This window comes from Struthio camelus, chromosome 18 (assembly GCF_040807025.1).
Source record: "Struthio camelus isolate bStrCam1 chromosome 18, bStrCam1.hap1, whole genome shotgun sequence".
Taxonomy (NCBI): domain Eukaryota; kingdom Metazoa; phylum Chordata; class Aves; order Struthioniformes; family Struthionidae; genus Struthio; species Struthio camelus.
Window position 1 is genome coordinate 7,978,586 of NC_090959.1, and position 21,836 is coordinate 8,000,421.

Genomic DNA, 21,836 nt, shown 5'->3' on the forward strand with positions numbered 1-21,836 from the left:
CAGATGCTTCACACTGGTGTGGCTGCTTGTGCAATAACCTAGCAATGGTGCCAGGAGAAACATGGGCTTGTTCTCCTTCACCAAAAATTTCCAAAAACTTCTCTTTTCTCTGGGAAGCACCACATGTGGCCAGAGCCCCGGGCAGGGAGGGAGGACCCTGCTCAGCTCATCCCCGTGATGCCCAGATCCCCATGCACAGCATGGACTAGCAGAGCAGGAATTGATAGTGCAGAGAAACAGGTCCCCCAGCAGCCGGCAGGGAACAGCCTGGACCTACAGGGCTCAGCGGAGCAGGAAGGCAGTGCTAGCATTTCTGCGGTCCTCCCGGCCGCAGCCGCAGCCCGCTCCCAGCCCCGGCACAGCATGCCTGTGTGTACACGTGCGTGTGTTTGTGTGCATGTGCGTGGCTGAAGGAAGGACGCAGCATCCCAGGCCCGCCGGCGAGCTGAGCAGAGGCTTTGGCTGAGGCTTGAGTCAGGCCTTCAGCCAGGGCTGGTGAATCCCTGGTGCAGGACCGCAGCAGTCCCGCTGCTGCCCCTGGAGCTTCACTTCCAGAGCAGATAGTTGGCAGCAAATGGCTTGTTTTGATGCTAATAAGTTGCTGGGAAACAAATAGGCCCCAGAACCTCAGCTGGGGAAAAGCGCATCCAATAGTAAAAATCAGCCTGTCTCTTCCTGCTCTGCCAGCTGAAGCTGAAGCCCAGGGAACAAGCACCATCCTGCTAAACTGACTGCATTTCCCAGCCTGCCTGGATTACAGCAGGTCCCAGCTTCTTTCGATGCTGCCTGTGTATGATTCCAGCAAGTTGAGTTTTTCTTTCCCTGCTAGCGGTGCTCCACAGACTGGTCCCCATCGCCAGCACCGCCAGCCCCAGTGGCTCAGGTCCCAGGGCCACAAGCGATTTCCCAGCTGAGGAAGTTGTGAATTGCCCTGTGAAAATTCTCCCAGGCTGCTCCCTACCTGCGGGCACAGGAGGTTGCTGGTGGGGAATGAATAAAATAAAATGGGAATACCTGTTCTATCTTGCAGTGGAGGCACTGTGTTGGGGGCCACATTTTTTCCTCTACTCCAAAACTGCAAATTCTACTAAGTCTTATTTGTGTGCAGATATTTTCCAGCTGCTTCTCTCTAGTCTTTTCTCTGGAAGGATGAATCGGAGGGATGAGACACATCCTCTCTGAATTGCAAATGCAAAGATGTTCCTGTTTTTGCTTGGCCCAGCTGTCTGTGCTGTGTTCCAGCCCTGGCCCTGTCTCTCCAGCCATGCTCAGTCGCTGTGCAGGGTCCTTGGAGCACAGCAAATGGCAGCATAAAAATCACAGCTGTCCCTAGCATCAGGGCTCCACATCTGCCATGAATCAGTTATAGGGAATCAAATTACAACTAGGCTTTTGCAGCCTAGAGGCAGGCAAACCACCTGAGCTAGACAGGAACATGAGTTTGAGGCTTCTCTGAGGTCAGAAACGTTTAGCTAACTTTAAAGTCTCATATTTAAGTCTCTCTTGGGGTGGGAGCTGAGGCGCTGAACAGCAAAAGGAGATGATGCTCATTTGGGTATTCCCAGCATGACCCTTCCAAATAGACCCAGGTGGCAAAGCCTGGCTGTTTCTGAATTTCTGGCTTATGAACCACACTTGAGCTGTCCCCTTTATATGAGAGGATTGAGAGCTACCAGCCATCCCACAGTCTGTGATTTGTAGCCACCAAATACCCATGCACCTTTGGTCCAGGTTCTCCCGGCGGCTGAACCGCTTTGTGAGGCGAGTGTGTGCTAAACAGACGGGACTGCAAGTCCGTCACTATTTCATGTGCTGTGTCACTTCTCGCAACCCTTTCCTCAGGTCCCCACGAGCAGAAGCTTGCCCTTCACCAGCCGCCGTTGCTGAATGTGCCACCACGGCTCTCTGGAAGGGGATTTTGCCCCATATTTCCAGGCTGAGTCTGTTATTGAGGTTCACCCATGAAGCACACCCTGTGATTCTCACCCATCTGGCACTGGAAAGGAAAATAAAAACTCCCCTTGCCTTCCAGTCCTACCCATGGTCATGCTGCTGAGTTTGCTGCCTTTGGGGCTGAAGAAAGCTATCGAGGTCAGTCTGGGCATGAGGAGTTATAAACTGGAGGTATAGCAAGGAGGGGGGATAGCTACACACCTACTGAGAGATTTGTCTCCTCCACCGCCAGCTGTGGCCACAAAAGCCAGCTGCCTAGAGCTGGGTCGTGCTCATCCCCAAGAGCAGGCAGGTTTTGACACAGACTTCCCCCTAATGGTTCAGCCCACAGAGCCCGTGGAGGCCTTCGCTGTGCATCTTGTGCCATTTGGCTCTCTACTGGGCAGGTGGCTTTGGAGCTAATGTGGCAGATGTTCACCCCACCTCCCCTCTTTGGGCACTGTGGCAGTGGCTATCGGGACGGGACTCGTGTTTCTGCTTTGCCCATGGAAAAGGGCTTTCTGCCAGGAATCCCCTGGAGGCTTCAGCCTCCTGCTGCAGATTGCAGACACGACCAGGGACAGAGCATGCCGTCGGGGCTTCAGACATGCCCAGCTGTGCGGCAGCCCCCGGGGGTGCAACCCTGGGGCTTGCTGTGGGGCGCCCTGTCACCTCCAGACTCTCTGCACGGGCAGCACGTTGCCCTCTGCGCATTGCTTTCCTCAGTTGCACCCTGTCTTATAGAGGAATTTTCCCACACAACCAGGCTGCCTGTATCACTCACAGCCAGCAGTTATCACCAATTAAGTCCAAATAATGCTTCGTTCAGGGAGAGGGCCTCGCTCCTGGCATCACCACCAACGCAGCTCTGCTCCGGGCCAGCACCGTGGACGGAGCAGCTCCCTTCGCCTCGCTGGCCCGAGCGAAGGGCCGAGCTCGGATGAGGCTCAGGTTGCAATAGGACGCTGCAAGACGTTGCTGCCGAGCTGCTCACCCTCAGCGGGCTTGACCTGGGGGCACAAGGGGGCTGCACAGTGGTCAGCGCTGGAAAAAGATGCCTGGGAGCTGTCGTATCCCGTTCTCCTTCGCTCCCCGCTGCCAAACGGCACCGCTGCGTCAGAGAGCAAAGGCAGACGGGCGGGACGGCGTCAATCCATACCCCGTCCTTGGAGGTCCTCTGCGTGGTACTGGAGCCAGAGGGACAGCCTGAACCAGCCCATCCCTGCGCTGTGCCGTGTCCTCCTCCGCGGGGAGGCCCTGCAGCTCCCACGGACGCAGCAGCCGGGGCCTGGGCTTTGCCTGGCGGTTACCACCTCCCCGGGAACCTCCTTCCAACAGCTGCCCCAGCCCCATCTCCCTGGGGACCACTCCATCTCCGCACCTCCAGGCCTTTCTCCCCACCGCTGGCTACGGCAGTATTAAGGCTGGGCCCGCCGCGCGCTCTAGGACAAAACCCTGTCTGCAGCCGCAGCCACGGTTGCTCCGCTGTGCTCATACAGGCACGCGTTAGGCTGCAAGCGGTGCGGCATGGTGGCGGTCGAGCGGCCGGTGAACTCCTTAGCCCTTCTTCCACTCAGGTCCCAAGTTAGGCGCCGTCACCTATTTATAACTGCTTGGCTTGCAGAAATAATATTAGACTGAAGGCCTCACGCGTTCGCATTAAATGTTACTCGATTTATGTGATTTGCTTTTTTTAGCAAGCCAGCTGGTCTCCCAGATGCCAAAACCCTGCATAACATAACGAAGAGTCAGATTCTCTCTTTCGGTAAGATATTCACCAGCAGCACCCAGTCCCAGGTACATTCACCACATTTCCCCAGGCCATAATTGCATCTGCTATTCCTTTCACAGCCCAATCGATATCCCCGGTAAATGTGATAACCTGTCAGGTCTGTTCTCCCCGTAGCCAAAGGTACTTGCACAGCAAAATTGTTTTCCTGGAGAAATAAATGCTGCTCATTGAGTTAAAGGCTGCCGTGACCTCTCGTTGCTGAGTGACTCATCCCTTTTCGGTGCGTATTTGGTCTCCCACCCTGCTATAAGAGGGGCACCAAGTCCTGCTCCCCTGCGCCGGCGCAGCAGGGAGCCGCGACCCGCAGGGGCCCATTCGCTCCCCATCCCAGCGCACGAAATCACCTGCCGCGAGGCCACGCGCAGCCTCGGCGAGCCAGGCTGGAGGCGCGCGGTGGGGAAGGAAAGGTTAATCCCTCCTCTCCGCTCCCTCCCGGCGCGCCAGGAGTGGGCAGCCGTCCCTGCGTGGAGGCCAACAAGCCCTGAGGGACGTCAGCCCACGCACGGTCCTTCACCAGGCGTTGCGCGCAGGGCCGAGGGCAGGGGCTTTGCCGGGAACAAGCAAAGGGACGCAAGGGCAGAGGCAGCAGAAAGCCGGGGCCGATGGACCAGCGGGTCCGGAACCGGAGAGGAACGGCTCGCTGCCCCCTGGCCGTATCGACGTCCGAGCTCCGCAGGACCTTCAGCCCTCCTCGGCAGGGATGGAGCCAGAGGGGGAAACGCCATCAGGAGGTTAGCCCCTCTGTTGCGCCACCTCTCGCCAGCGTTACGCGTGGTCTTTACACGGCCACCTACGAGGCCCTGGCCCCGAGGGCTGGAGAGCTCCTACGGCTGCTCTAAGGGCACGGCCAGACCAGCTGCCCTGGGGACCGACGGCCTCGGGGTTCCCGTACCGAGACACTGCGCAGCATCCAGCCTTGAGCTTCCCGCTAGCAAGCTGCTGCTCTGCCGCCGAGCTCGGGCTAATCCCCGCTCCGGCCCTGTTCCTCCCCCTCATCTCCATCCATCCCAAGCCCCACCTTCGTGCTGTCCTCTCTTAGGTTGTTCCCTCCCAACATAAGCCCGAGGCCGTACGTCACATGCCATGAAACTTGTATATACTGGCAGAGCCAAATTCTCCTACTCCAGCGGTCTGAAGCGTTTTACCCCCGTAGCCAGCAGCTGTTGGATGGGGCCTGGCAACCACTGTGCTCCAGCCAAGGAGCCTCTGTCATGCCCGCGGCATGCACCGCTCATGGCAGTGAGTCGCCGTTTGCCCATCGGAGCCTCTCACCTCCTCGCATTGCTGCTCGCCGCGGCAGCGCGGAGGAACCTGGCACGTTTACGCTTCGGTCTCTTTTCGGGGATCTGTGCAAAGTCAAACACAGAATTAAACAGAGTTGAGGCCTCTGTACTTAGCTGCTGCTGAGAGTCGGGCATTAGGGATATTTTCTTCTGGCATAGTGTTTAGTACACTGAGCAAAACCGCTTTTCATTTTTGGGAAATAAAGCGGGTGCATGTGTGTGCAGCTGTACACGTGCCTGTTAATTTTGCCCCGGTGGCTTTTCTGGGCTGTCAGCTGAGACGTTCTCTGCTAGCGTAACAAGTCTCGACTGTATTTGAAAGAAATCTTCAGCGAAGAGGGCTTTATGTAATGAAGCAAGAAATGCTGCCAAATTTCCAGGCCTGATCTTCAGTCCATCAATGTCAACAGGCGAATTCCTACCCAGCTTGATTGGGGGGTTGACCTGAATCTGGGTAAAGTGGTTAAAACTCTCCGTTCGGGTCTGATTTGCAGACAAGCCCATTGCTGCACTTTGCTGCGCCAGAGAGGCTGTGGGGCTGCGCTGAAAGGCTGACGTTACAGGTGGGACTCCCCTCGCCTGGTTTTTGATATCTTAAAGTCCAATAACAGATGGACAAAGGAGGGAGACAGGAACATTCGTCTCATCCTAAGCCAGGAGTCCACACGAGGTGAAATGAATTGCTCGCTTTCCTGCAGAGCAGTTTTGCACCGTGAGGATGTGCAACTCAGCTGAGGAAACCCGACAGCACTAAAAGGTCTCTGCGGCCGAGAGGAAAGGACTTTGCTCAGAGCCAGTCCATGGAGAGCATAGGTGCCGATCCAGGCCCTGGCACAGCCTTCCCAAATCTTCGCCTGCGCTTGTGCTGGCCTGGAGCTAAGGATGAAACCTGGGTCAGGATCAGCCCCTCTGCCCCTCACCACCCCTGGGAGAAACCGGGGCTCCTGGCACAGTGAGTGGCACCAGCTAAGGAGCAGGCACTGAGCAGACCAAGGACAGAAAAAGCAAAGCGGTGACTGGGGGGTCCACTTTCCTGGCTCAGACCCCCTCCAGCCTGCCTTCAGGTCTAGGCATGGGGAACAACCCAAGACCTGCAGAGCTGGGGGTGCCCAGCCAGTCCCTCTGTGTGCGGGCTCAGCAGTGATGGGATGCCGCAGCTCCCACCAGCCCACCGGATCTGCCGGGAGATGCAGTGTCTTTGATGAGATCCACGCACAAAGACGGAGAGCTGGGCAGCTTTCAGAAACACCAGCATTTCTTCAGGCAAGGAGGGAGAGAGTTCAGAGAGCTGGCGAAGCTCCAGGGAGGTCCCAGCTCCAGGGACTCTGTGCAAACAACAGAGGCCAGACCAGGTCCTGACGTCCTGAAGGTCTTCCCTACTGCAGAGACAGAAGAACGTCCTCTCATTCGTAAATTTAAGCTTTGCCTTTCGATTTCATCTGGATGAGTTCAGAGCTGACAGTTTCAGAGATGCCCTAGTGCTTTGCTGGACCCCTGCCAGGCGCCGAGCACGTTTCAAGGACCTACCTTGGTCCGTCCTGGCCCAGCGCTGCTTCTCTCTGGGAGGATGGGGCCTCACCGTGGACGGTCTCGCCAGGCGGACAGGCGGACGGCGTTCCCTGCAACTGCTGCTCTGCAGAGCCCTATGCAACTTGTCTCTTCCTGCTGCAGCAGGCAGGCCTCCTGCCCCAGACTGCAGGCCAGCTGGCTTATGTCTTCCTGTAAAGCTTTAAAAGAAGCCGGACGATGCACGATTGAAAGCATTAAGTGTTTATTTGCACTTTAGACATATTAACGTTGTCTGTAAGCTAGCTGCGACTCCCGCTGTGGCACGGCGAAGGTGGGGCGCCACGAGCAGCAGCTGACGGTGAGAAATACTGGGCTTCGTGCCAAAGAGCGCAGGGTTTCATGTGTTGGTACTTTCCCAGTATTGTCTGCTTTTAACAATTATTGAAAATTACATCACTCTTTTCACAAGAAATGAAATATTCGAGCTGTTAGCGATGAGAATAGCAAGAGGGAAAAAGTAAACCACAGCTCGGCAGCCTTTGCTTCCCCGAGAGGCAGAGACCCTCCATGGCCTTGGTGATAGCCCGCCCCGGAAACAGCGCAGAGCCTGCCCTTGCCCTCTAATCTTGTCTTCATAAGCCTTCAAACTAGCATTGCCTCTCTTCGGGCAAGGCTGGGAAGAGGACCGTAAAACAAGTATTGTTTAAGGTGTGCAGAGAATCTACTCATATCTTTAAAAAAAAAAAAAAAAGCATTTGCCATTCTGACTGTCTTCAGGTCAGTGGATGTCTCCATCTACCCTTTGAGCAGTGATTTCAGAAGTGCAGAAGTGTATGATGCCCATTTCTGAATATTCACTAGGATAAGGCTGAAACTCATGGCTACTTTGTAAACTGGGCTTCCCACCCACTGCTTAATGGACACGGTCAAACACGCCAAACTGCTAACTCTGAACGCCTGTTCATTTTTATGAAATTATCAGGAGAGATTTCCACCAAGTTTAGTGTGCAGTCAGACTTACTAGGCACAGGTCTGATATGCAAACGCACAGCTGTTATGAATCTAGGTTTGTGCACGCACAGCCACAAGCAAAACTATGCACAAAGGCCCTATCACGGACCTATCAGTACTCTCTACAAGCCTATTTAAAAAAAATATCATTGCCACAATTTCAGATACTGTAGAGTCAAACTTTTCACGCAATAACTGTGTCAGCTGCTATTGATAGCTATCATTAATGGCCACAAATTGAATTATTAATGGCCACATTTAATCCTTTGATCCACAGCTATTACTAGGACAGCTGCGGTCAGGTTAACACACACACACACACACACGTCAGGTGTGTATTTGCATGTCTAGTTTCTAATGATGCAAGGCTAGATGCAAGAGTAAAGTGCAGCCACCCACCTGAAGATTTGGAAAGTCTCCTGAGATTTGCCTTTTGACACCAGTCGTTCAGACTTCTGCAGTCATCTCCTTACAGAACACCAGCCTCCAGAAACTTTAAAATGCCAATTTGTTGTTGTCTGCTATATGCTCTTCCAGAAAAGAGTGAGTAATGCTAACATACTTTTTTCTCCTGCAAAGGAGGTGGGCTGTAGAAGATAACACAGATCCTGAAGCAGCTCAGTCACCCAGGAACAACTTACAAAGGAACTGGCACAGCTTAGTCATATATTTAATATCTGATATTTTTATGAACATTTCCATTTCCAAAGCACTTCCCCTCAAAATCTGCCCTTACAGCACTCCTGCAAGGTAGACAGTTAATTCTCTTTGCTTCTCCTTAGGTGAAGGGGAGAGTCCTGTCTCAAATCCACATCTTGAGCTGGGTAACTCAGGGCTTGTCAGAAAACTCCCGCTCAGAGAGAATGATGTTGATTTTCTTCTCATCTGTCCGGTGCCTGGCTTCACTCCTGAAGAGAGAGCGCAGAGACTGGCTGGCCCTTTGCTGGAGAGTCTTCACGCGTGACACGCGGTCTTCACTGGTCATTATGTAGAGCAGGGGGTTCAAGGCACTGTTCAAGCTGGCCAGGCCCCGGGTCACCTGGTAGGAAATGTAAATGTTCTTTAAAGTCTGTGTGCAGGACCCTTGCAGTTGCCAGCTTCGAGACAACAAGTTGAGGTTTCTGAATATGTGATAGGGCAGGAAGCAGAGCGAGAAGAGGACCATCACGACAATCACCAGTTTGATGCTTCTTCTCCGTAGGCTGGAGTCCACAGTGTCGTTCCTGCAGAGCACCACAACCACATGGCCATAGCATCCGATGATGATGAGGAAGGGGATGACAAAGCCAGTCACGGTGATGGCTGCGGTGTATGGCAAATAAATGCCCAGGCTCTTGTGGTCCGTTGTGTCGTGGCACCGCATCCCTGTGTAGTCCATTTTGCTGAAGGCGAAATCAGGAGCTACCTGCGTGATGACCCACACCCAGACCATCAAGCTGAGCCACATGGAAGAGGTCAGAGACTGGCACCTGCCCCGCATCTTCATCGGGTGCACGATGCCCAGGTACCGGTGGACGCTGATGCAGGTGAGGAAGCCGATGCTGGCATAGAGGTTGAGGTGGAAGAGTCCCCGGGTGAGCCGACACCAGGCCTTGCTGAAGAGCCACACTCTGCCCTGCAGATAGTAGCTCACCAGGAAGGGCAGCGTGCTGACGTACAGCAGGTCGGCCAGGCCCAGGTTGCCCACCAGCAGGCTCAGGGTGCTGGGCGGGCTCCGCTGGAGCCCAGTCCACAGCTGCCACAGGCCCAGCCCGTTCCCCACCAGCCCCAGGGGGATCACCACCAGATAGACGGTGGGCAAGAAGTGGTGGGCGAAGGCCATGTTCACGGGGCACGCTACCCCGCTGCCGTTGCCCGGCTGCGAAGCCCAGGCCAGGGCAGCCTCCGCAGCCGTGGCCATGGGGGCTCAGCCCGGGGCCGGGGGGCAGCGGCGGCTCTTCCCGGCGCCGCGCTTCGGCTGCCCCTGCGCTGCCCCGCGCTGCCGGGTGGCGGTGCTGCGCCGGTGCCCCCGGTGCCCGGAGCCGCGGAGCAGTGGCCGGGAGCGCGGTGCCCCCGGTGCCCGGAGCCGCGGAGCGGTGCCCGGAGCCGCGGAGCGGTACCCGGAGCCGCGGAGCAGTGGCCGGCAGCGCGGTGCCCCCGGTGCCCGGAGCCGTGGAGCGTTACCCGGAGCCGCGGAGCAGTGGCCGGAGCCGCGGAGCAGTGGCCGGGAGCGCGGTGCCCCCGGTGCCCGGAGCCGCGGAGCGGTGGCCGGGAGCGCGGTGCCCCCGGTGCCCGGAGCCGTGGAGCGGTACCCGGAGCCGCAGAGCAGTGGCCGGGAGCGCGGTGCCCCCGGTGCCCGGAGCCGCGGAGCGGTGGCCGGGAGCGCGGTGCCCCCGGTGCCCGGAGCCGCGGAGCGGTGCCCGGGGCGGTGCTGGCGGCGGCGGTGCTCGGCGCTGCGCGCCCCCGGCGGGCAGGGCACGGCGCGGGGGGAAGGGGGCGGGCTCGCCGGCAGCGCCGCGCTCACAGCCGGCCCCGGCGGGCGCCGCACCCCCGGGCCAGGCTCCGGCCCCCCCGCCGCCGCCGCCGCTGCCCGCGGCGCTCCGGGCCCCGGTCCCAGCTTGCCCTGGGGGTTAGAGGCGCACGGGTTTTCCCGGGTATTTTGGGGGAGATGTTTGGCCAGGGCCGTCTCGACAGGGAGCGGGAGCCCAGGGGCTAGATGGCTAATGCCTCCCGCTGCTCGGCGCCTGCTGCCAACCCGCGTCAGGTGTTTCTGAGCTGGGCGCCGGGGCCGCGCAGGCTCCGGCTGTTTCTGACTCTGAGTGTGCCTGGCTGGAGCGGGAGAGAGGGCAGGGAAGGATGCAAGAGGGTGATTCTGCATCCGGCTGGCTAAAGAGGCGAGAGGTGTCTCGGGAAGGGGAGCAAAGCACCAGCTTTTTAGCTTGTTCCCTGTTGCTTTGCTCTGTCCCGTTTCAGGTGAGGAGAGACACTCTGTCCTTAGAGAATGGAGGCAACTAGCTGGGAAAAAATCACACCCGCAGAGCGGTCTCTTATTTCCAGTCCCAGCACCTTGCACCTTTTCTCCTTGTCCCAGTGCTGTGCTGTAACTGCTGTGTTGTAAGGCAGCGGAGCCCAGAAATGCCCAGCGTTCTCTGGAGCGTTTGAAGGAAGGAGTGCAGGAGAAGACAAAGATCAGCAACCTTCAAAAAAGCTGCTGCCGAAAGCCTTGGCCCCGCTCCAGCAGCCAGCCCTTGCTGAGGGCTGTGCCAGCCGGCACAGGTTTGCCCAGCTGTTTGGCCTCAGCGCAGACAGCAGTAAACCATGCCTCGTGCCAACGGCTGCACCTTCTTTACGACACGGAGCAACAACCTGCCATTGCTTCATACTTTTATACAGCCCCAAAATACAGACAAAAATGCTCTTCCACTTCCTCCTCTGCGAGGCAGGAAATGCAAGAAACAGCGTGGCTTTCTCTCCTGCCTTCGGTGCTGCTGGGGACATCACACAGAAGATGCGCGGATACTGCAAAGGTGGGGCGAGAGCTGAAACCAGCAACCTCAAGGAGGACCCGAAGTTTCCCAGCCCTAAGGAAGGTGAATCTCCGTTTTCATCGGTGAAAGGTGCTGCAGCGTGAACAAGGCCAGGGATAACTTTATCTCTGGGAAGAAGAGAACGAAAGCCAGCAACCAGCAGAGAGATAGTTCAGCCTGATGAGTCATAAGGGAAAGGACCTTAGCAGAACAACTTCAGGTGCTGGGCTGGGCCCAGGAAGGAGCATGGCCGCGTGGTTTCCTGGAAGTGAAGCTAGAGCTATGCGTGGGAAGAGTGTGCAGTCTCAGGGTGGGGTTCTCCACCACGTCCTGCAGAGCTGCCCTGAGAGCCAGACAGCTCTGCTGGACCGTGTTGGGGCTCCAGGGTGCCAGGGCACAGCTGGCTGGGGCCAGTGTAGGAAAGCCTGGGACACTGGATGGTTTTGGTGGCTTATTGTGGGTATCTGTGCGTTGCCTCCAAAAAGCACGTGCTAGAGCAGATGAGTTCTCGGAAAAGGTGTATGCGATAAAGTCTAGCTGCTAAAAGTTTACCCCTAAGATGTGAAGCTTAAAAGTTATTTCCATAGGGTGGGAGAGGTACAGAGTTTTCCTGACCTTAGAGGTTTGTAGAGGCTCTGGTGGGACTGCAGTCCTAGGGTAGCACAGGCAGAGGAGGGGTTAATGGGAACTCATCCTTCGGGAGAGCAGTGCTCCCTCCCGCACAGGCTCTGCCCTGCTTCACCTCCACGCTTGCAGGTTCCACAAGCTGCATGTTGCTCCTGCAGCCTGGTGTTGTGCTGGAACTCGTGGAGCTGCTTTGTGGAGGCAAGAGGAACAAACCGGGATGGGTCCCTCTCATCCTCAGAGCATCAGCCACTGGGGAAACTGAGGCAGGGATTGCACCTGGCCAAGAGAACTGCTGTAATCATGGGAAGGATCACAGACTGCTCACAGCTTCTCAGCAGGGTAAGCAGCGCTTCCTTTGCCACAAAAATAAAGGCCTGGGATGAGATCGCTCCTGTCATGGGAAGGAAGGGAGCTGGGGGGCTGCTCCATGTGCTGAGGGGAAGGGAGGCAGCAGGACTGGCTGCAGTGAGGCTTCAGGTCTCGGGCGCTGGCCAGCCTGGCTCTCTGGATCTCTTGCCGTTGGTAGCAGGGACACGGCTGTTTTGCCACTGCTGGCCTGGACCCGTTTCGCTGGTACCAAGAAATAACACCCCCCTTCGTCCAGCAGGCATGATGTGAAGAGGATGCAAAAGGGTGCTTTCCTCTTTCCCTTTTTTCCCCTCTGTCTGTGACAGTGGAGGTTTTGTCTCTGTTTCACCAAGGAGAGCCAGCTGGGCTCGGCGGCATAGGCGATCAGCTCTTCCCGCAACGGGGGCCACCGGCAGGCTCAGAGCTGGCTGCCAGCAGCCGAGCCCTCGCCAGGGCTGCAGGGGGTCCCCTAGGGCGCTGCAGCAGGGACGTCCCCTCTGCTGCGCTGCTGCGGTGAGCCAGGCTGTACCAGGAGCTCTCTCTGCCCTGGCTCCTGGCTCGTGCAGCAGCAGTACCCCTGCCAGTGAGTTTGGGGCCATGCTAGACCATGGTGCCGGGATAGTTTGCACGGGAGTCAAACACATCCCCTGGGTGACTGATTTTCAGGTAACCAATTCAAGGCTGCTCACCGACACCAAGCGAGTGTCTTTATCTGCTTTTATTTTATGCAGTGCTACACTTTAGTGCTCAGGGAGGTACCTGCAAATACTTGACCTTAATGAGAGGCTCAGCTAGCCCTTTCTCAGCAAGGCCAACTCCATGGGTTTAAAAATCATCAATCACGAGAATGGCTTGACACAAAGAAAACCCTGAAATATGGGATTTGTGCATGTAGTAGCTCCCGGTTTCACCTTTCGCAGCAGCCAGGGCACAGCTATTACGTGTGCTTGCTCTGAGACGAGCAGTGACCTATTGCTCACCGGTGGCTGGGGACCGGGGCTGTCAAACGCACATGCCATTATGTGTGCAGATACGGTGCTATGCTCCGGGGGGAGGCAGGAATTGTCTTCTGATTTTTAAGCTTTGTAGGTAAACATAATCCTCTAAATAACGGTATATTTGTTTGACATCTCCTACTGCCCCAAAACAGCAGGCAAAGACCAGGACCTGCTGCATCAGATGCTGTGTTAAACATGGTTCCCACATAACCACATTTCCAGGGAAGCTGGACTTTAGAGGGAACAGCAAATATTGTGAGACTCACAGTCAGATCTCCAGAGATGGCTTGCCTATATTCTTAGGAGAAAATATTTCTCATTTATTTGAAACCACTAATTTATTATATAGATGTTTCCTGTTCAATGAATCAGGGAGACATGACATCTTCCAGCCAAAAGGGAAACTATAGCAAAGAGGTACGTTAAGACATTTCTGTCTGAGATAAGAATTTCATGTTGCCATTTAAAAAACCGGGACCTGCTGATTTTTATCCTCATCCAGAGACGGTTGGGCAGCATTTGATAAGGGGCTGAGAGCCCTCGTAGTGCTCTCCCTACCAGGAAATCACCGGGTGCTGGTGGCTGTGTCCCAACATGCTGAAATGAGAACTGACTGCAAAACAGGATTTTCAGTATGCAGAACACGGCTTATCCATGTCAGCAGATGATCACTGTGGTTTTAAAGTCTAACGTAAGCCTCACATCACTGTTTTTTTGGAATTTCCATTACAGAAGTTAAAAAAAAAAAAGAAGAAAGTGGCAGACTGGGCCACATTCATTCTGCAGTTTGCTGGCTGCCAGAGATTCACAGTGTCCTTGATATGGAGCTGAATTAATAATTTGCATATGGGCAGAGTACCAGATCATCACCGTAAATAATTCTCTTTGTAAACAGTGCCTTCCTGCATGAGCAGCGAGTCTCCCCCTTTTTTCTGAAGAGACATGGCTGAAGGTGATGGCTTTCCATCACCAAGATTGGTTTTATTTTCAATCCGAGGCTGAAGAGCCTGGATGCATCTGCATGACACCATGCCCTGCGATCCATGTCCTCCCGGCAGCAAGTGGGGAAACATGCCCCGTTACGGCTCATCAGTCCCTTCAGAAGAACTGATGGAGGTGACAGCGAGGTAAGAGCAAAGGGGTCGAATTTATGCAGAATAATATACTCTAATAGTGTTTCAACTTTAATTCCTTCTGTTTTTCTCTTATTCCGTTTTAAGCTGCCTGAATCGCAGATGCGTCCAGGCGGTTCAGCCCCAGCTTATGCCTTGCTTCCAGCAGCCATGCTCACCGCCAGCAGCGGGGCTCCTGATGGTGACCCCGATGGCAGGTCCCTCCTCATGGGCAGGCCGAGACAAGCTCTGCACCTAGAGGAGCACATTTTTATTTTCCATGAATACGAACCTAAAATGTTCACCTCTCACCTGGACGCACAACCTAGAACATTGCTCTCTCCTAGCTGCCCTTCTCATCCAGCCACGGCAGGCGTGTAGCCTCTGCACGTTTAAGGAGAGGCCATTAGAGGGCATTTAGACTTCATTTTTGAATAACCCTGAAGGATTATCGTGGTGAGAAAATAAAAGCAGAGCTGTAGAGTAGCTCTCCTTAGCTGATCTTGCCTAGCCGGAGTGGCTCCAGGCTGTCGGGAGACGGCCCCGACTCATCTTTGCAATTTGTTTTCTCTTTTACTGCCTTTGTTTTGGCCTTAGCTTTTAGGGTTTGTGCTTGGATATTAGGTGGTATGTCTGGTGCTGCGGAGCGTTGTCTCCTGCGTCTGAGTTCCTGGCTTGCCGATGCCCTGCCAAACCACCAGCGCTTTGGAAAGAAGGAGCCCAGGCGGAGCAGGAAGGTTTGTGTTTATTCTGGAGAGATGCAGGGAAGGTGAATTGGAGCTGCCATGAGGAGGACGCCTCTGCCAATGCCCAGAAACGCGGCTGTTTGTTTGCTGGGCGAATATTGTGGGATAACTGAGTGCATGCAAACTGTGGAGCTGTGCAACCTGAAGTGGAGATAACCTGTGGTGCGAGGCCCGTCCTGCCCGCTCCGTACCTGCGGGTCGGGCAGAGCGGGTCCCGCGAGGGATCTGGTCTACCTGATGCTTGAGGCGATCTCTCTCTTAGCCCCCGCGTAGCCACAGAGCAGAGCCATGCGTGTGGCACGCGGCGGAGGAACAGCATCACCTGGCCCTCTCCAAAAACCCCACCAATCCCAGCCCCCATCCTGCAAAGGAGCAATTCCTGGTTTCTCAAGTGGGTTCCTGCTCGGAGGCAGGGGTTTCCCCGTTTCCCCAGCCCTCTGCAGCATGTCCCCTGGGGAGCCTAGGTTGCCGTCCCACCTCTCAGGAGGAGCAGTCACGGTCCAGAGGGTGAAAATGGGGCAGGATGTGTCCCTGGCCCACTCGATGTCCCCCCGGAGAGGCCTGGAAGCAACCGAGGCATGGTGCCCAGTGTGGGGCTGGATCTGCTGCCAGGGGGACCTGAGGGAGCCATGTGTGTGCGTGCAGGTGGCCACCCTGTCCATGCTTGAGCCAGCAGGCTGGTCCCAAGGGCACGGGCCACTCGAGAGAGTCCCTCCCGGCACGGCCATGACCGCAGGAGAGAGCTGACCCAGCCACCTCCCCATTCCTTCCTCCCTGTCCTCTTCACCAAAGGGCTTTCCCAAAGCCTTGCCTTGGGAATTGCCCTAACCACAAAGCATCACTGCAATGGCCGTATTACAGTAACAGTCTCGAGCTGCGATATGGGTGTGCTGCTGCTGCGCAGACAAAGAGACTCAGGGATGCTTTGCTCGTTGGCCGGTAGCCCTGCCTAGGGAAACTGGGGTGCACACGAGGGGGCAGGTGCCAGATGAAACGGGGATCTTGGTCTTGATTCTCCACCCTCCTTTGCAGCCAAGGTCCATCAGTTCTTCCCTAGTTTCCCAGGGGACATGTCCTCCATCTCCACCGAAACCACAGTGCCAGGGGCTTGCGTCAGACTCTTTGCTGGGACGAGGCGTTGGCTCCAGGCTGCGAACGGGGTGGGCATGGCTACAAGCGACCTCGTCTTCCCCTCTGGAAAGGCAGAGCAGATGGTGGCACAGAGATGGGAGTGCTGCATCTGTGAGCTGTGGCACCGTGGAAGGGCTGGCTGGGTGGCTCCCTGGGTCTGTGGGAGCAGGGGCATGTGGTGTTGCAAGCTCCTGGCCCAGGAAAGCTCCCTTGGCACAGGAGCAAGGCAATTTTGCACCATGTTCACACTAGGTCTGAACCAGGCTAATTAAAATGGGAGAAAAGCCCTGCCCGTTGGGTGCACTCAGGAGCCATAAACACATCCCATCGCAGGGGCATGTCAAGCCAATCTGTGGGGCTCAGGGCCATGCGGTTTCCATCGGTGCACTTGGGTTCTGACATCCAGAGACCCTAAAATTCAGGTCTGCACCTGCCATCAATAGCTGGGGTGTGTTTCCCGAGTGCAGTTTCACGAGATGTTTTTTTTGACCCTGAGATGTGGTTCGCTTGTGGCCGGGGAGGGGACAAGGGTGACGGGGTTTCCACAGGCACCTGGGGGTGTCCCTTGGCTCTTGTGTTGACCTGAATTTCCCTTTCTCTGTCCAACCCATTGCCCAGAGGCATCAGTCACCAAAGGCCTCACTCACCACAAGGGATGCTCCTGGCGGAGCCTGGCAGGGCCTGACCATGCACAGCCGTCTCTGCGTCTCCAGCCGGCAGTAGCGGTTCTGGTTGGACACACGAGTGGAGAAGCCCATGCCACAGGTGGCCGAGCAAGCACTCCACTCTGTGCCCCACTCCTCACAGGGGTAGGGTAGGGCTGGGGATGCCAGCCCCGGGGCCCTGGGCGCTGTACGGGAAGAGATGAGGAAAGGGTGGTTGAAGGCCAGCATCGTGTGCCCAAGATGGGTGCTCCAGGCCTAACCAGGTACAGGTTTGGGAAGCAAGTCATAAATATCTGAGGGTGGGTGGGAAGCCCTCACTGGTTGCGCAATGCAGTATCTCCCATTGATGCACATGATCTGGGGTGCAGAGGGAAGCGGCTGTACCCAGAGCCCACCAGGAGCTCCCCAGCTGTGTCCTCTGCCCATTACCTGCCATGGCATCCTGGACTCAGAGCCCACCAGGAGCCCCCCCAGCCGCGTCCTCTGCCCGTACCTGCCATGGCATCCTGGAGCAGCGGCCGCTCCCGGGTCTCGCAGATCCACTCCTGGCAGCACTTCCCTGGGACCTCCACACGACGCGGGTAGGGGCAGTCCGGGGTGGGCAGGCGGACGTCCTCCTGGCACAGCGGGACACAGGTGATGCCTCCATCCTGGCAGCGGCACTGGAGCTTGCAGCTGGGCTGGAAAACCTCCCCGTCTCGATAGACCCGGCCATTCACTTCACAGCCCTCCTCATCGTCTTCAACTGCAAGCAACAGCCAGGGACAAAGTTAGAGACAAAGTTCTGGTGAGGTGTGGATGTCCGAGGGGGTGGAGACACTCCAGAAGGCACTCGCGTGGCCAGCACCAAGGGGGAGCTGCCACCTCCATCTGTTGGAACTGTTGCCTCCTGCCTTGCTCCACCTCCGGTCTGGGTAGAGTCTGATAGCGACTCTCTCGGTCTCAGAGGAGCCTCAGATACAGCATCCAACAGCCTATGGGCTGCGAAGGGTCCCAAGGGGCTGGAGTTTACTGCTTCTGATGTGCAGCCATGCACATCATCCACCCTCCTCCCCTTCCTTAGCATCCCTCCTAATCTCTTTATGATTTTCCAAATCAGCAGTTCACCAGTTGGTGAGAAATCCGCTGCTCTTTGACCATGTCTTTTGGGGCTTTCAGGTCAAAAAAAAAAATTTCTCTGAGGCTTCTCCCAGAGCCCCGGGAGGTGGGAGAGGAGACCTTCAGTCCCATCGTCCTCACAGAGGGAACCTTTCCTTGGACACCACCTGATCCCCCTTGCTGACCACTGCCTGGCACGGGTCCACCCCCGCAGCGACCCCAAAGCCAGTACGCGCACCCTCCGCACTGCAGCACCCGGGCAGCGTCGCTGCTCCTGCAGCACCCTGGGGACCCACGTTTCCTTTGCCAGCCCTGGCAGCTGCCTCCTTTCCCACTCAAACCGCCTCGAAACCCCAGCACGCAAGCAGCGTGGGAGCTGGTCGGAGCGGCAGCGCAGCCCCGAGGCCAGGCTGCACACGCATCAGCTCTGATAAAGCTGCTTTCAGGGCCGTAAGGGCTGCCCCGCAGCGGTTCGGGTTGCCTGGAGCCGGGGCCGTGAGCGGGATGTGGGCCGGGCCGAGCGCCAGGAGCACCCCGGGGCCTCGGCGGGCGGCGAGGCGGCGGTGCTCACAGTTGCAGGTTCCCGCCGTGCCCGCGGCGCTGTAGTCGCAGACGAGGCCCTGGCTCGGGTCGCACACGGCGAGGAAGTCGCAGGGCTCGCCCAGGCGCCGTGCGCAGATCTTGCAGCAGCCGCAGCCGTCCAGGACGAGGGGGGACCCGCGGGGGCAGCGGGGGGGGGCCCAGGGGCAGTAGCAGGGCCTCTGGCACAGCTGGGCACACACCTGCAGAGGCAAAACCATCTCTGTCACCACCAGCTAAGCACTGCTACTTCGCTGGGACCTCTAGGAGCTCCTTTCTCAAGCTCAGGTGTTGCTGGGTGGGGGCAGTTTTTCGGTGGAGAGAGGCTCAGTCTAAGGGAATGTGGCAAAGCAGCCTGGAAAACTACTGTCCTCCTAGGGCCTGACTGCACAGCACGATGGGCACCTTCAGCCCCCTGCAGAAACCAGGGAGAATCAGGATGCCCAACCCTCCAGCAGATGAGGACCTAAATTCACAGCCCTTCCCAATGAACAGGAGGAGAATGGAGGTGCAAAATGAATATCCCACGTACTGGCATTCATTTAGCAAACGGATGAGAAGCTCCTCACGTTGTCCATTTTCCTCTTTCCTTCCTCACAGCCTTGCAAAAGCCGCTGCAGTTGTGCTCCTGCACTGGGTAAATGGTCATAGCAGCCCCAAGGATGGAGCGTGCTGCCGTAACCAGCCCGGCGATGGCAGCGGGGTGAAAGCCTGCTGCGGCGGCCGCGGGATGCAGCTTCGCACGGGAGCATGTGCACGGTGAGGGTACAGCTCCTGCCCAGCGCCTCTGTTCTCAGGAGAGGTCTTAATAGCTTGTCTTTATGCCAAGAATTAGGGTGAGGTACATGCAATGGGAGAACTAAAGCCAAGTAAGTCTCACTGCTTTCCTTTTTGGTCCAGACGCCTCCCCCTCTGGGCTCTCCCCAGCTGCAGCATCCTCTGCCTGGTCTGGCCAGTTGGGCAAGGAGCGTTTTGACTGGCGCTTTTGCAAACATTGGGAGCTAAATTTTCCCTCCCAGCTAGACTAATTACTTCGTCAGGTCTGTGCCCCGCCTGCTCAGCTGGCTGCTTTGCCAGCGCTGGGCCCTGCAGGAGTCCACCGAGGCAGGTAAATATTTATAGCTGCCGCTCATTCTGCATGCCCAATTACCCTGGGCACAAACGGCTTTTGCAGGCAGCACTTTTGGTCTCGTCATGTCACATCTGACAGGGATCAGTGACAGAGCTGTTGCCTATAGAGACCGAAGCCAAATGCTTCGGATCTATGTGTTGGAAGCGAATTCTTTGCCAGTGCTGGACTGGCAGCCAGTGTAAGTATAACACAAACTGCAGCGGACTGGCTCTGAGCACCCCTGTTCCCAGCTGGCAGGACTGCTGCTTGGGGCCACGCGCACTTTGCTTGCAGCAGGTCCAACACGTGAAGTTTAGAGAGCAATTCAGCAAATGCGCAACCAAAAAATCCAGTCTCATGCTGATCCAGACACTGGTGTCTCTGCTGAGACTGCCAAGAGATCAATGGACTCAGCTGGACCATGCGGGTTTTAGCTACCATCCTTCTTTCTTAAGCATCAACTCTGATATGACCAGTAGGACAGAGAAGATGGGTACTGGCGTGCCATCTGTTTTCCTCATCTGCAGCAGTTCAGGTGGCTAGATGGTTTTTTTTAATCTGCCTACAGAAATGTCAATGCTACTAATGGAAGATGAAGTATATCCAAAACGGCCTGGAAAGTCTGTGGCTTCCTGTTTTGTTAATGAATTGCCTAATTACCACGGCAAAAACCACCGTGAGAGCCACGGCAGGGACTGAAGGACTATCTGTGGTGACAGAGATTGGGCTGGAGCTAGAAGGGCCATTGGAGATTCTTTAGAAATGCACTGAGCGCTCCTGGAGCAGAAATCATTTCTCAGTTACAGCTTACCCAGGCAGCCAGCTGCTTTTTCATCTTTCGGGAGGTTACTATTACGGATCGATGTTCTAGAAAGATTAGCCAGGCCAACTCCATTAATCCATTTCCCTCTGCTCCTTGTAATTAACTTGCCTTTAAATGACAATGTGTCTCCTGTTATAGATCTTAACTGTCTAGAAAGAGTCAAACAGGCATGAAGCTGGCATGATGTCTCCGCTTGCAGAAGGTCTGTCTTGGAGATTCAAGCAGCAATTAAAAGAATTTGCAGCTGAGATACCCCAAAGTTTTCAGCTTTCCTGTTCTGTGCACAGGGAACTCTTTCATGCGGAGTCTAAGAGAAAATGGTTACTAGGACAACCCAAATCCTGTAGGAGGCATCAGCTTTACACGAGCATCACAGGGGGGAGAACTGAGTAATCCTGCCGCTGGTGCTAGCTGCTTGGCCCCCTGCCTCGAGACTCGAGCCCAGAGCAAGGAATCTGCAGAAGGAGCTGCGCACGCCCTTGCTGCTGAGCTGCCGCTCGTGGGGACGCATACCACCGCCCCAGGCAAGCTGAGCACATTGCTGTCATTCCTGCATGCTCCATGGGCGCGCACAACAGGCACATTTGGCCCACAAACGTTAGGACCCTGCTGCTTAAATCCAAGTGTCTCTGTCTGGCATTACTTTGCCTCCGTGAGACTGCATAAATACAGCCCCTCTGCCAGCAGGCGTTAGTCACTGGGCGAAGGGCTCGGAGCTGGCGTGTTGTGATGCTGGAGTCCTCCCTGAGCCTCATTTTGCAAGAATCAGACTCTTCCCTGACTAGAGCTAACGGCACCCCAAGACCCCAGCTCCCTTACCTTGGAAAGGGTGCAGAGAAGGGAGAAGAAGAGAAGCTGCTTCTCCAGCTGGAGTCTCATGCTGCTCTCTCTGCCGACACTTCAGCACATCACCCCCCAGGCAGTTTGGAGGCAGCAGCGTGTTTGCAGGTTTTAAAGCCCCGCGTAGGTCCTGCTGGTGTTTATACTCTCCCTGCTCTGATGTCACTCACAGGCTCCAATATAAACATGAGTAGGTTTGGACAAGCCTCAAGATTTTCTTTTTTTTTTCTTTTCCAGCCCACATTCCAGCTGACATTTCCACTCCCCTCAAGGTGAGAACGTGTTATCCATGGAGACAGAAAGCAAAGAGAAGGGACCTTCTCCCCTGGGGATCACGGGCTCAGGAGAGGGGACTGGAAAGCCAGGCTGGCAGGCCCAAGCCTGGCACGTGGTCCTAGCCCCGACTGTGAGGGAAGGTCTATGCCTCGTCCTGCTGATCCAAATCTGCCCAGACAGACCCCGTGTCTTTCTCCTGGGTTTCAAATAGCTCCTTCGCATGGTCCGTATGTCCTGGAGTTGGATGTTGAAAGCAATTTGCATTTTTCCACCTTGAAATATTTATTCTCAGAGCTCTTGCCCAAGACAAATCCTCTCCACCAGACAGGCTGTCCTGTATTGGGACATTGCTACAACCGAGCAGCAACAAGGAACCCACTCCTATTTTTTATGCTGAGCCTAGTGGATGGTAGGAAAGCGCTATGGGAGAGGTGTGGTTACCCATATTG

The 21,836-nt window shown here is 56.1% G+C and overlaps 2 protein-coding genes and 1 long non-coding RNA gene across 7 annotated transcripts; 1 reads left to right on the top strand and 2 right to left on the bottom strand.

Moving 5' to 3' along the window:
• Positions 1-6,648: 6,648 nt before the first annotated feature.
• Positions 6,649-9,499, bottom strand: LOC104141692 (P2Y purinoceptor 1). The gene is made up of 2 exons (XM_068912417.1): positions 7,927-9,499; positions 6,649-6,734 (listed from the first exon to the last, which is right to left on the bottom strand). Exon 1 carries the CDS (start codon positions 9,425-9,427, stop codon positions 8,357-8,359), a length of 1,071 nt encoding a protein of 356 aa, XP_068768518.1. The 5' UTR covers positions 9,428-9,499; the 3' UTR covers positions 6,649-6,734; positions 7,927-8,356.
• Positions 8,932-15,607, top strand: LOC138061506 (uncharacterized). Of its 4 annotated transcripts, none has more exons than XR_011135308.1 (4): positions 8,932-9,053; positions 10,480-11,999; positions 13,356-14,133; positions 14,227-15,607. It is a non-coding gene; the product is annotated as an uncharacterized lncRNA (long non-coding RNA). The 4 variants fall into 4 exon arrangements; XR_011135309.1 differs by having other exon boundaries at positions 10,480-11,096; positions 11,790-11,999; positions 13,356-15,607; XR_011135310.1 differs by having other exon boundaries at positions 10,480-11,096; positions 11,819-11,999; positions 13,356-15,607.
• CCN5 (cellular communication network factor 5) lies at positions 14,846-21,346 on the bottom strand. Of its 2 annotated transcripts, none has more exons than XM_068912419.1 (5): positions 21,091-21,346; positions 18,330-18,540; positions 17,154-17,405; positions 16,643-16,845; positions 14,846-16,058 (listed from the first exon to the last, which is right to left on the bottom strand). In XM_068912419.1, the coding sequence occupies exons 1-5, from the start codon at positions 21,148-21,150 to the stop codon at positions 16,035-16,037; spliced, it is 750 nt and encodes a 249-aa protein (XP_068768520.1). In that variant the 5' UTR covers positions 21,151-21,346; the 3' UTR covers positions 14,846-16,034. The 2 variants fall into 2 exon arrangements, with proteins under 2 accessions (XP_068768520.1, XP_068768519.1); XM_068912418.1 differs by having other exon boundaries at positions 14,846-16,152; positions 21,091-21,256.
• Between the last annotated feature and the right edge of the window lie 490 nt (positions 21,347-21,836).